The sequence below is a fragment of the Pteropus vampyrus genome, unplaced genomic scaffold (assembly GCF_000151845.1).
Source record: "Pteropus vampyrus isolate Shadow unplaced genomic scaffold, Pvam_2.0 Scaffold502, whole genome shotgun sequence".
Taxonomy (NCBI): Eukaryota; Metazoa; Chordata; class Mammalia; order Chiroptera; family Pteropodidae; genus Pteropus; species Pteropus vampyrus.
Window position 1 is genome coordinate 628,004 of NW_011889283.1, and position 13,566 is coordinate 641,569.

At 36.0% G+C, this 13,566-nt stretch overlaps 1 protein-coding gene across 1 annotated transcript; it reads right to left on the reverse strand.

Annotated features, from left to right (window-relative positions):
• Window positions 1-6,006: 6,006 nt before the first annotated feature.
• Window positions 6,007-6,923, reverse strand: LOC111732873 (olfactory receptor 6X1). The gene is given in 3 exon segments (XM_023524853.1): window positions 6,007-6,147; window positions 6,149-6,670; window positions 6,672-6,923. Coding segments are annotated over 3 exon segments (915 nt in total).
• Between the last annotated feature and the right edge of the window lie 6,643 nt (window positions 6,924-13,566).

Sequence of the window (13,566 nt, forward strand, 5' to 3'; positions counted from 1 at the left end):
TCTAAAACGGGCGTAGTTGTTTTGAAGACTAAATGATAGCTGCATGTAAGCTGATTGGAACATGGTAGAGGTTTAGTAAGAGAATAGTTAATGATAGCATTGTTCTCTGTCTTCTTTTGAGCATTACTTTTTTACTTTGAGACTATCTTCCCTGATCTCATTTGCTCATTTTTGTCTAGGTCAGTGACATTTCTTCCTGTACTTGCCATTTCTATTTTTACTCTTTCGCTGTCCCTTCAAACTCCCTAAATCACCACTCTATAGGTGCCAAATAAGGGACTTCTCTTCCCCTTACGTCTTACACATTTCATTTTCATGGGCTCTGTTGTGTTTGAACCCAAGGTATTCATTACTTTTAGTGGAGGGAGAGAAATAATACAGTTTTTGAAAGCCTACTGTGTGCTAGAAGTTTGCTCTATATATTTCATTCAGTATTTTAAAATATTAAGTTCATAAATAATACATATTATGTTGTTCTAATCATTTAAAACATTACAGGTGAAACTAATGACCTTTTACAAATTCTGGCTTCCTCATCTCTCTTACCAAAAGTTTATTCTTTGAGTCTAGTGTGTTTGCCTTCCACACCTTTTTCTATTCTTTTACATACAGTAGAGATATATAGTCATAGAAAGTATATCTTTTGTGTGTGTGTGTGTGTGTGTGTGTGTGTGTGTGTGTGTATGCATGTATGTGTGTTCATATTGCATTCCTCAATTTGCTATTTTCTTCTAGCAGTGGTCATGGAGATCTGTCCACAGTACATACAGATCTCCCTTATTCCTTCTACTTTCGGCATAGTATTCCATAGTCTGAATAGCTACTTACCTATTGATGATATATAAGTTGTTTACAATTGTTGCTATTACACACAGTACTATAATAAACATTCTCTTTGCGCATATATGCAAATGTAACTCTGGAACAGAGAAAAAGTATTACTGTGTCATAGGCTGTACACAGTAATTGGTACTGCCAAATTATCTTCCCAGTGATTGCACCAGTATATACGCATAGCTGTGTGTGAGAATATTTCCCCCCCATATCTTTGCCATTATTTTCTTGCTAAACTTGTAAATTTTGTCCAATTTGAGGGGTAAAAAGTGATATCTCATTGTTTTACTTTACTTTCCCATGATTAATAGTGAGACTGAACATCTTTGTATGTTTATTAGTAAGTTTTAGTTTTCCTATGAGTTTGCCCTTTTTCCGTTGGATTTATTTGGTCTTTTTCTTAGTCGTGTTTAGATGTTCTTTATATATTCTAGATACTAATCATTTGATATGTATGTTGCAAATATTTTCTTCAATTTATAGCTTATATTCTAATTTTGTTTATAGTAATAAAGTTTCAGATTGGATACTGTTTTTCTCAGCGGCTATGAATTTCATCTCTTTTTTAAAACATATTTTCTACACCAAGTCATTATGGCTTCCTCCCATATTTTCTTCTATTACTTTTTTTGTTCTATTTATGGTTAGATTTTGAATTTATTTTTGTGAATGGTATAAGCTGAAGATTCTAATATAATATTATCCTTGGTAATTAATTTCTACTTTTAAAACCTGGAGTATGGAATATTTACATAATAGAACTACAGAGGATATAATCCATATGTGATGTGACTTGTATTCTGTCAGTCCAGTTTTCTGGTCCTTCATTCATCAGTGATTGTTATGTTGAGCAACAACTATTGCAGGACACTGTCATAGATATATGAAATGCAGTGAAGGACAAGAAGGATGTAATAATATCTGTATTCATGGAGCTAACTTTCATGTGGTGTGTGTGTTTGATATAAAGGAGTATGAGAGGAAAGAAACTGAGTTTTAAATAATTTTCACAATAAATTATGATTATAGTAAGTTCTACAAAAGAAAAGAACAAAGTGTCATGAGACCTTGTAACTGGAGGTCCTAGTGGTGGTGGTGGTGCAGATAGAGAGGTAGTTAGTGGAAGCTTTCTTGAATAGTAACCTTTGAGTAGAGTTCTGAAGGTTGACTTGGCATGCTGAGATTGAGGATGATGGTGAGAGGTACAGTAAGTATGAAAGGATATTTGAAGTAATGGGATAGTATGTATGCAAGTATCCTGAGATGGGAAAGAGCTTGGGGAATTGGAGAAACTAAGAGGTGACTAGTGTGTCTGAGGCCGGAGAGCAATAGAAAAATTAGGGAGGTGGACCTGGTATTATAGACAGAGATCAGGTCTGATAGATCAACAGTCTTATAGACCAAATTAATCATTGGCTGCTAAAGTTCGTGAGAAGCCTTAGAAGGATTTTAATTAAGTGAAATGGTATTTTTTTTTTTTTATAAGATTCTTCTGGCCACTGAAGAGAATTAAGAGATCCAAGAGTGGATGTGGAGAGGTGATTTAGGAAGCTATTATTGTAGGTCAAGTGCTTGAACTAAAGTTGTAGTGTGGAGATGGGGAGCGGCATTAGGTTGTTGTTTCTTTAACAATATTTGATGAAGAGCAAACAACTATTAGGAAAATAGTTGCTTCTGCATTTAGGATAGAGATTATTTTTCAAGAATCAAAGAAATGACAGGGGAATTATGGAATAAGCTCAGCTGAAAGTGTGCGTGGGAGTTCTATTCTCCTAGTTGTTTGGTTTAAGACTAGCTGAATATCACATATAGAAAGTTGATGGCTCTGGAAGAGCTATGTGTTACTGGCATTTTTGTAATTGGAGTCATTTAAATTTGAAAGGACAGTTTGTTATTCAAAGTGGCAGTGAGCCACTTGGTCAGGCGCTAGATACTTTGGTAAATATACAATTATCTCCAAATTTTTCTGTATTATACTTCAGATTATATTGTATTAGATTTTAAAAATTTTATCTCCAAGTTAGTTAGGCATTTGTGACTATCACAGAGTTATAAGATCCTGATAAAAACAGAGATGACTTTAGAGATACATCTTAAGGAAGATAGCAAGCAATCTTTAGTCTAAGCACATTGAGAAAACTGGTGCATAGTTGGATAAGCTTGGGAAAGGCAAATACTCCATTCTCCTCTTGGGGGTTTATTATACCTATGATGATAATTAGAAAGGAAAAAAGTAAAGCTGAGTTTATTACTCAACCAGTAAGGGAGAACTGTGTCACTCAAATTGTGACTTCAGTCTTTCTAAGTTAAAAAGGGAAGGGATAGATCTAGAATAAGGAAAGAAAGTTTTGCCTAAATAAGACAGGATCGTGAAGTCGTCATTTGATTGGTTAAGAGGAAGGTTGTGAAGTCTTCATATGGAATAGCCATTGCTCTTGTTTACAATTATGGACACAGTTCTTCATAAAGCCAGGATGATACAGGAGGCATTTTCATATGTATAAGCTTGGGAGTTGGAAAAATATTTTTTCAATATAGTGTTAAAGATTCTGAGAAGTTGAGTAGTGAAGGGACCTGCTTAACCTTGACTGACTGCATCTCCCCGAGTTCAACTACTGAGCTTTGCTTTTAATGATGAATTTATCATGGAACACAACATGGAAACACTACATTACTTAAGTGTGTACATTTTCAGAACAAAATAACTCAAGAGTTCATTGTCAAGGATTTGGCTCAGATGTATCCACAAGCTCAACCTTGTCATTAGAGTTACTGATAGTAGAAAAAAAATTAATATCTGGGGATCTGAGTAGGAGGTTGTTCATGATATTGTTTGGATAAGTCCTTGTGTAATTTCTTATTCTCTTGGAGAAAGCTGGGATATATACATATTGGAAAGACTCTTGGGCTCCAGAGCCCTCAGAAACAGTAGCGTGCAATGTGGCATCTTAAGCTCTGGCATGCTGTCTCTGTGGCCAGGGCTCCTTTTCATCAAAACAGCACTCCAATTTCTGCAGGCACTGGAGATAACAACACTTCCATTAGTAGTTTTGGTGGCTCCCATGTTGGTGCAGGAAAGTCAGGTCTAAGTCAGGGCTGTCTTGAAGTCTTCTGTAACTCATTTCATTCTTGTTGCTTAGGTATTGAAACTTCACCATTATATAGGCTTCTCTAACTCTAGTATTTCCAACTCCTAGAACTGATTCTCTGGCAGACTAAAAAAAAATGTTTTTGTTTTTGTTTTTGTTTTTCAGCAGAATCAGGACCAGGCACTTTACTTGGTACAAGATACCAAAGGGAAGCAGAATATGCCACCACAAAATATGCCTTATGGGGATATTGATTATTTTAAGCTTGTTATTTTTAAGAAACAGAAGACTCAAGAACGGGTTTTATCTCCCCCTTACTGGCCTAAGGGAATTTAGGTCAAAAAACCCCCTTAAAGGAAGGGAGCTATCACCTTAGTATCATGATATGATATAAGTGTAGCAGACAGGTTGGAACCTAGTAGAGTCTGTTTGTTAGACTCCCTTCTGTGCTACATTGTTTCTGGGTGGCCCAACAAGAATTCGTTTACCAAATTTTTGCTCCTTGTCATTTACCTGTGAATTGTCTGTTTTCCTTTTGAAGTCAAAACCACTACCCACTTTTCTCTCTAGCTCAAGATGGCATATAATCCTCAACTACCAAGATTTGTCATTGGGCCCCATATCCTATGGGACCCATAGGTACAAGTATAACAAATGTGGTTATTTTCTCCTGTTAATCTTTCTCGTGTCAATTTGATTGTTAGATCAACTAGAAGAACTAAGAAGGAAAAGAAGGGAAAATTTCCCCTCCTTCACCAGCCCTAATTGCCTGACCGCCTGTGAACCCCCGTATTCTTATGGAGCACCCATAGGTATGAAATTAAACTTGATTTTCTCCTGTTAACTGGTCTCATGTCAATTTAATTCTTATATCAGCCAGAAGAAATGAGGAGTCTAGAGGAGAAAAAATTCCTCCTTGACAAAACCATTCTTTTGGTGATAAGGCTCTTGATAATATTTATATCCTTAAGATCTCTCTTTGCCTTCAAATGACTGATTTCCCTTGCATAGCCCAAAGACAGCTCCTTATCTAAGTTAAAGTCAAGTATAACAGTTAAGATAATGCCATTTTCACCTCATTACACTTTGTTTTGCAATTTCAGTTTTCAATTCAATACTAGAAAGAATGTGAAATGCTTTTTTTTTAAGTCATAGTTTTAATGGGCTTTTAATGATAGTATTTCTTTGCTGTTGGAAGAGGGACATATATAACACTCATTATTACAAACCGTGACCTACCTGCATCATCGTTCTATAGAAAACTTTTTCTGCCAGATGTCTTGCCCAAGAACAAGGTTAAACCAATAAGTTAGTCACCTTTCTTGAGGGACTGTACATGGTAACCCTACATACCTCTGAAGTTAATGTAACTTTGAGGCTGAGTTTTCCAGTAAGAAAGCCTTCATAGTTATATTGGCTCTGAGAATTTTATTGGTTTCCTAGGCACATGGCCTAACTAGATTGAAACATAGAAAATGACATAATCCAATATGAAATCTTCATTTGATATCCTCAAATTTGTTATTATCTGGGAATAAACATTTTTAGATTTATCTAAAAGTTTGTTTTATATTGAGACAGAAGTCCCCTTATTGAGACATTATCAAACGAAAACCTGATTCATTTCAAGCATTTTTGAAAGACCACTAGAATTGATTAGGAGACTTCAAGGGACATCTCTTACTAGAAAGAAAATAAGTACTGAGAAAAAGGAATGTGGGATGCCTTATGTCTTTGACAAGGAGATGAGGCAAAGGGGGTTATTATAAACAAAGAGCGAGATAGGATTCTTTACATTTTTTCAAAAAGTTACTGAAAGTTGTTCCTGACTTTAATGGTTTCTATTTTCATCTTATAATTGAGAAAGTCCTGAGTTCTACTGCATGTATCTGAGGGTATTTTGAGATTTCTTTGTTAGAGAATTAGGTCACTTTTTCTAAAGGAGGACTCATTTATATGTAACTAATTCTTATAGAGGACACTAACTATCATAGTTTGCTTTCCCATCTTTATCTTCTCTACAATCCTTTCTCACATTGAATTTTTGTATCTGCATTAAGTTCATTTTGATGTGTTGCACGTTTTACTCTGCATGACGATTCTTTGGAAAAGCCATTGTCTTCTTTAGGGCTCCTTTCACCTCCATGTTTCTAAGTGGATAAATAAAGGGATTTAGAAGGGGTATTAGGATAGTATTTAGCACTGACACCACCTTATTAATTTTTAAAGGAGGAGTGTGCTATGGGTCTCATGTACATGAGCAAAATAGCTTCATGGAACAGGGAGACAACTGTCAGATGAGAGGCACAGGTAGAGAAAGCCTTCTGGTGGCCAGTGGCTGAAGGAATCCGTAAGATGATAGACAGGATATAGACATAAGAAATCATAGTGAAGAAGAGTGACCCTGGGATCACCAGTATGGTTGCCAAGAGACCCAGGAACTCCAAAATGCTTGTGTCTGCACAGGTTGTTTTCAAGATAGGGCCAACATCACAATAGACATAACTGATGACATAGTTGCCAGAGAATGGCAACTGGATGAGCAGCAGCATCAGACAAAACACAATGGTGAAGCCCACCACTCAGGAGCTGAAGGCCAGTTTCAGACAGAGGTTGCTGGTCATGATTGTGGGATAATGAAGGGGCTGGCAGATGGCTAAGTCATGGTCAAAGGACATGACAGTGAGGATGAATAACTCAGTGGAGCCCAGGAAGTAGTGGAATAAGGCGATGCAGATAGCTGTTTTTTGCCACTACAAAAGATTCTAGCAGTTTAGGGATGACTGCGGTGGTGTACCATGTCTCTAGGAAGGATAAGTGGCAGAGGAAGAAGTATACTGGAATTTGTAGCCTGGGCTCAGACATGGCAATAGTGAGCCCATTGCCTGCAGGGGTTGTTATGTAGATGAAAAAGATCACTGTAAAGAGAGGGATTTGTACTCCTTGGATACCAGGAAAGCCTAGGATGATAAATTCTGTGATTGCCATGCCATTTCTCATGACCCTTGATACTCTAGAAAGACAGACAAGAAAGCAACACTTTAAAATCTCACACTCAAATACATTTTAAACCAAAGGGAAGCGGGGAGGATTCTGATTCTATTTAAGGTCCTTCAAGACACTCCTCCTCCTTCACATATACATATACACCAAGTGCTCTATTCTTACTCATGATTTGGCTTCTTCCTTTGCCAGCTAAATCAGCTTTTAATGGACTTTGAAAGTACTAAGTATGTTTGATGAAAGGAAAAGTTCTTTTTCACTTTTATACAACAATGAGAATTATTGTTGTAATATGATGGTTTATCTGTCAAACAATGTAGAAAACATAAGAGAGTGATGTCAGAAAATAGGCGGAGAGAGGTTCAAAGATCTCCTTGAAACAACAATAAGCTGAAGATCTAATTTTCAACAAAAATCACCCAACATTCACACCAGCACATCTAAGCGTGGGATCTGCCACAGAAGAGCTAGCACAGGTCAGAACTCTGGGAGTCCAGCGGTAGACTAAGAGAAACAAAGAAGCTGCCTCTTGCAGCAGGAGCTCCCTGCAGGAGGAGAGGGGAAGGGAGAAGGTGTGGCTGGTTCCCTGAACAGCCTTGCCTGGGAGAGCTGTGAGCTCCAAACGGCCGGTGGTAGTTCCCAGGAATTAGGGCAGAAAAAAAGAAGTGGGGAACGCAGAGAAACAATAGAAAACAAAGAAGTGGGGAATGCAGAGAAACAATAGTTGATTATTACCAGCCCTGAATGCAAAATGCAAGGCTGAGCCAAAGCCCTCATCCCCCAACCGAGAGGGCCCTTCTCCCATATGCTCTGAGACTGAGACCAAACACGGAGGAGCTCCAGGGGAAACTGAGCAAATGCTACTGAAACTGTCACTAACACTGACAGGGGCAGAAACTAAGGATAGCGAGTGTGATTAAATATCTATTTTTAAAAAAGCATTATTAACAATTTACATAAAGCAGAGATCCAAGAGGCTTAGAGGCCACCTACTGGAAACCAAAAGAAAAATGGCTTTTTTTTTTTTTTTGCAACAGGCTAAAGAGAGATCTTTATATAATCAATTTTTATGGAAAACAAAAAGGCAGAATGCATTTCCATTAATGCCCAGGCGGAGAAATACTCCACTAAATACCATGAACAACCAAGGTGAAAAGTCATCTCAGAAAGAAATAGAAAATCTCCAAAAAATAACCATAAAGACATAGAAATATGCAACTTAAATGACAGAGAATTCAGGATGGTACTTCTGGAAAAACTCAATGAGATCCAAAACGATTCATATCAACAATTTCAGGAATGAAAAAAACTAGATGAGCAGAATGAGTTCTTTAGCAAAGAGATTGAAACTCTCAAAAATAACTAACTAGAGAACTTCTGGAGATAAAGAACACACTGCAAGAGTAGAAAAAAAATAGCAAGGTTGGGAAATAGAGTCAACCAAATGGAGGAAAGGATCAGTGATATCGAAGACAGAAATCTAGAAATAAATAAGAAGGAAGAAGAGAGAAACTGAAGAATGAAAAACAGTCAAAGAGAAATACAAGAACTAGCTGATACTATCAGGAGAGGAAACATAAGAATAATGGGCGCTCTCGAAGGGGATGAAAAGGAGCAGGGACTAGAAAGCATTTTCAGACAAATAGTTGACAAGAATTTCCCAAATTTAAAAAATGAACTGGAGCTTAGAATTCAAGAAATCAACAGAACACCCAATTATCTCAACCTAAAAAGTCCTTCTACAAGACACATTGTGTTAAAGTTATTAAAAATCAATGACAAAGAGAAAATTCTCAGGGTAGCCAGGGAAAAGAAGACAGTGAACTATAAAGGAAAACCCATTAGATTATTGTCAGACTTTTCAGCACAAATCCTACAAGCCAGAAAGGAGTGGAATCAAATATTCAAAGTATTAAATGAAAGGAACTACCAGCCAAAAAAAATCTATCCAGCAAAGCTCTCCTTTAATTATGAAGGAGAAATAAAGATGTTTCCAGATATATAAAAACTGTGAATTCTCCATTATGAGGCCTGCATTATAGGAAATACTGAAAGGGGTCAGCTCACCTAAAACAAAATGAAAAAAAAAAATAATAATTAGGAGAAAGGAGACTACCAGGCACATAAAAGCAGAGGAGTGCAACCTTTACTAAGAACAGGGCATTATAAGCTTAAACGATAAGAAGAGATTTACTATAGCAAGATAGTAATGAATGTTTAGCATACATAGGGACAAATTGAGACAATAGTGACTGAAAAGGGGAGGATTCAAAGATCCAAATTTGCAAAGGGGAATGGAAATAAGGCACGCGCAGAAGAAAAGGGATGACTGTATATATATAACTAATCTCTATATAATTGTAATGGTAGCCACACAACAAAGACTCAAAACTGAAGTATATAACATAAGAAGGAATAGAGGGAAAACCCACAAAACCCTACCAAATTAAAAACAAACAAACAAACATACAAACAACAACAACAAAAAACCAGACACACAAGGACAAGGAAGCAATGGAAACATTGAGCTACCAGAAAGCAAAAGATAAAATGATTATAAGCAGACCTCATATTTCAATAATCACCCTCAATGTAAATGGACTGAACTCACCAATAAAAAGGTACAGAGTTGCAGATTGGATCAAAAAGCAAAACCAACTATATGCTACCTCCAGGAGACATATCTCAATTCCAAAAACAAATACAGACTCAACATGAAAGGGTGGAAAATGATATTTCAAGCAAATGGCGTACAGAGAAAAGCAGGAGTAGTGGTACTAATATTGGATGATATAGAATCCAAAATAAAAAAGGTAAAGAAAGATACTGAGGAACACTTCATAATGATAATGGGAACCATACATCAAGAAGACATAACACTTATCTATGCTCCCAATCAAGGCGCCCCCAAAATATATAAAGCAATTACTAACAGAACTAAAAAGAGAAACAGACCAAAACACTATCATAGTAGGAGACCTAAATACCTCACTGTCAGATATGGACAGATCATCCGAACAAAATCAATATGGAAATAACATCCTTAAATGACACATTAGACCAACTGGACATAATTGACATTTACAGAGCCTTCCATCCCAAAACAGCTGCTTATATATTCTCTACTGCACATGGAACATTCTCAACGATTGACCACATACTGGGACACAGAGATAGCCTCAACAAATATAAGAGGGTTGAAATCATACCAACTATATTATCTTTGAAGCTGGAGACCAACTGTAAAAAGAAAGCAGGAAGAACCACGAATACACGGAGATTAAACAACATACTACTGAAGAATAACAGTCAGAGAAGAAATAAAAAGAGAGATCAAGACATACATACAAACGAATGATAATGATAGTACAACATATCAAAACTTTTGAGATACGGCAAAAGTGGTCATAATAGGAAAGTTCATATCATTACAGGCCTATCTCCAAAAACAAGAACGAGCCCAAATAAAGAACCAAATGCGTCAACTTAAAAAACTAGATAAGGAAGAACGATTGAAGCCTAAAGTCAGCAGAAAGAAAGAAATCATCAAAATTAGAGCAGAAATAAATGAAATTAAAAACAAACAAAACAAAACAAAAAAAGAAAACTTAATGCAACAAAAACCTGGTTCTTTGAGGTTAATAAAACTGGCAAACTCCTGGCTAGACTCACTAAAGAAAAATGAGAAAGAACACAAATAAACAAAATCAGAAATGAAAGAGGAGAAATTACAACAAACAATGCAGAAATACAAAGGATCAAGCAAGAATACTATGAAAAAATATATAACACCAAATTTAATAACCTAGAAGAAATGGACAAGTACTTAGAGAAATACAACCTTCCTAGACTGAATCAAGAAGAACTGAAAAATATAAATAGACCAAGCAGTGGTATGGAAATTGAAACAATCATCAAAAACCTACCAAAAAGTAAAAGTCCAGGACCAGATGGCTTCACCCATGAATTCTACCAAAAATTCAAGATGATTTAATTTCTACTCTCCTCAAACTCTTCCAAAAAATCGAAGAGGAGGCAATACTACCCAACTCATTTTATGAGGCCAATATTACTCTGATACCAAAACCTGGTAAAGATAATGCACACACAAAAACTAAAGACCAATGTCTCTCATGAACACAAATGCAAAAATTTCTAAATAATATACTAGTGAATCGAATAAAGCAACATATAAAAAAGATTGTACACCATGATCAAGTGGACTTCATCCCAGAAGCACAGAGATGGTTCAACATATTCAAATCGATTGATGTGATATACCACATAAACAAATTAAAAAATAAGAATCACATGATCATATCAATAGATGCAGAAAAAGCCTTCAACAAGATATAGCATCTATTTATGATCAAAACACTTAACAAAATTGGTATAGAAGGAAAGTACCTTAACATAATGAAGGCCATGTATGGCAAATCCTCAGCCAACATTATACTTAATGGTGAAAAACTGAAAACCTTTCCTCTAAGATCAGGAACAAGACAAGGCTGTCTACCATCACCACTGTCATTCAGTATAACATGGGAGGTCCTAGCGAGTGCAACCAGGCAAGAGAAAGATATAAAAGGCATGCAAATAGGAAATAAAGAAGTCCAACTGTCACTATTTGCAGATGACATGATTCTCTATATAGAAATTCCTAAAGACTCCACAAGAAGACTACCAGGAACAATAAGCAAATACAGAATAGTTTCTGGATACAAAATCAATGTTCAAGAATCCATAGCGTTTGTATACTCTAATAAAGAAGTGTCAGAAAAAGAAGTGGAAAAAATAATTCCTTTTGCAATTGCAATATGAAGAATAAAATACCTAGAAAGAAATTTAACAAAACATGTGAATGATCTATATGATGAAAACTCTAAGACCCTATTAAAAGAAACTGAAGAAGATACAAAGAAATGGAAAGATATTTCGTGTTTTTGGATCAAAAGAACAAACAGTTAAAATGACCATATTACCTAAAGCATTATACAGATTTAATGCAATCCCTGTCAAAATCCCATTAGCATTTTTTGAAGAAATAGAACAAAAAAATCATCAGATTTGTATGAAAGCACAAAAGACCCCGAATGGCCAAAGCCATCCTGAAGAAACAGAACAAGTCTGGAGGCATCATTCTGCCCGACTTCAAATTATAATACAGTAAAGCAACAGTAATCAAAATGGCATAATATTGGAAGAAAAACAGATACATAGACCAGTGGAATAGAATCAAGAGTCCAGAAGTAAAACCATTTTTATATGGGCAAATAGTTTTCAACAAAGAAGTAAAAAACATACAGTGGAGAAAAGAAAGTGTCTTCAATAAATGGTGCTGGGAAAACTGGAAAGACACCTGCAAAAGAATGAAACTAGACTATTGTCTATCATGACATGCCAAATTAACTCAAAATGGATTAAGGACCTGAATATAAGACCTGAAACAGAATAAAACTTAAGAACTAATCTCATGGACCTTGGACTTATAGAAGATCTTATGAATTTTCCCCTAAAGGTAAAGCAAAAATAAATGAATGGGACTACATCAAACTAAAAAGCTTCTGCTCAGCAAAAGAAACCGTCAACGAGGTAAAAAGACAGCCATCTGAATGGGAAAATATATTTGCAAGCAATGTGTCTCATAAGGGCCTAATATCCAAAATATACAAAGAACTCATATGACTCAATAACAACAAAACAATCCAATCAAAAATTGGGCAGAGGACCTGAACAGAGGACATACATATGGTCAACAAACATGTGAAAAGATACTCAACATCGCTAGCTATTCGGGAAATGCAAATAAAAACTACAATGAGATACCATCTCACACCTGTTAGAATAGCTGTTATCAACAGGACAAGTAATAGCAAATGCTGGAGAGGATGTAGAGAAAAAGGAATCCTCATACACTAATAGTGAGACAGCAAATTGGCACAGCCACTGTGGAAAACAATATGGAGGTCCTCAAAAAACTAAGAATTGATCAACCATATGATCCAGCAATCCCTCTACTGGGTATTTACCCCAAAGACTTGAAAACACATATCTGAAAAGATATTTGCACACCGGTGGTCATAGCAGCATTATTCACCGTGGCCAGCACATGGAAGCATCTGAAGTGTCCTATGATAGATGATTGGCTAAAGAAGTTGTGGTACATATATACAATGGTATATTACTCAGCCATAAGAAGAGATAAAATGCTGCCATTTGTGACAACGTGGATGGACCTTGAAATAATCATGCTAAGCGAAATAAGCCAGGCAGAAAAGTTGAAGAGCACATGATATCACTTATATGTGGGATATAAACCTAAAAGTAACAAAAACTTGACCAACAGGGACTCATGGACATGGACAATAGACTAGTGGTTATCAGAGGGGAGAGGGGAGGGGGAGGTAAATGGGGCAAAGGGGGTCAAATAGGTGGTGACATAAAGAAAACTAAGTATGGGTGGTGAACACACAATGCAATATATATATATATTGAATTATATATGTAATATTTATTATATAATATATAATATATGTATATTTATATATAGCATATATATTTGCCTTACTATTAAATTGTATACCTGAAACTTACTGGATTTTGTTAACCAATGTCACCATAATAAAATAGATAAATAAGT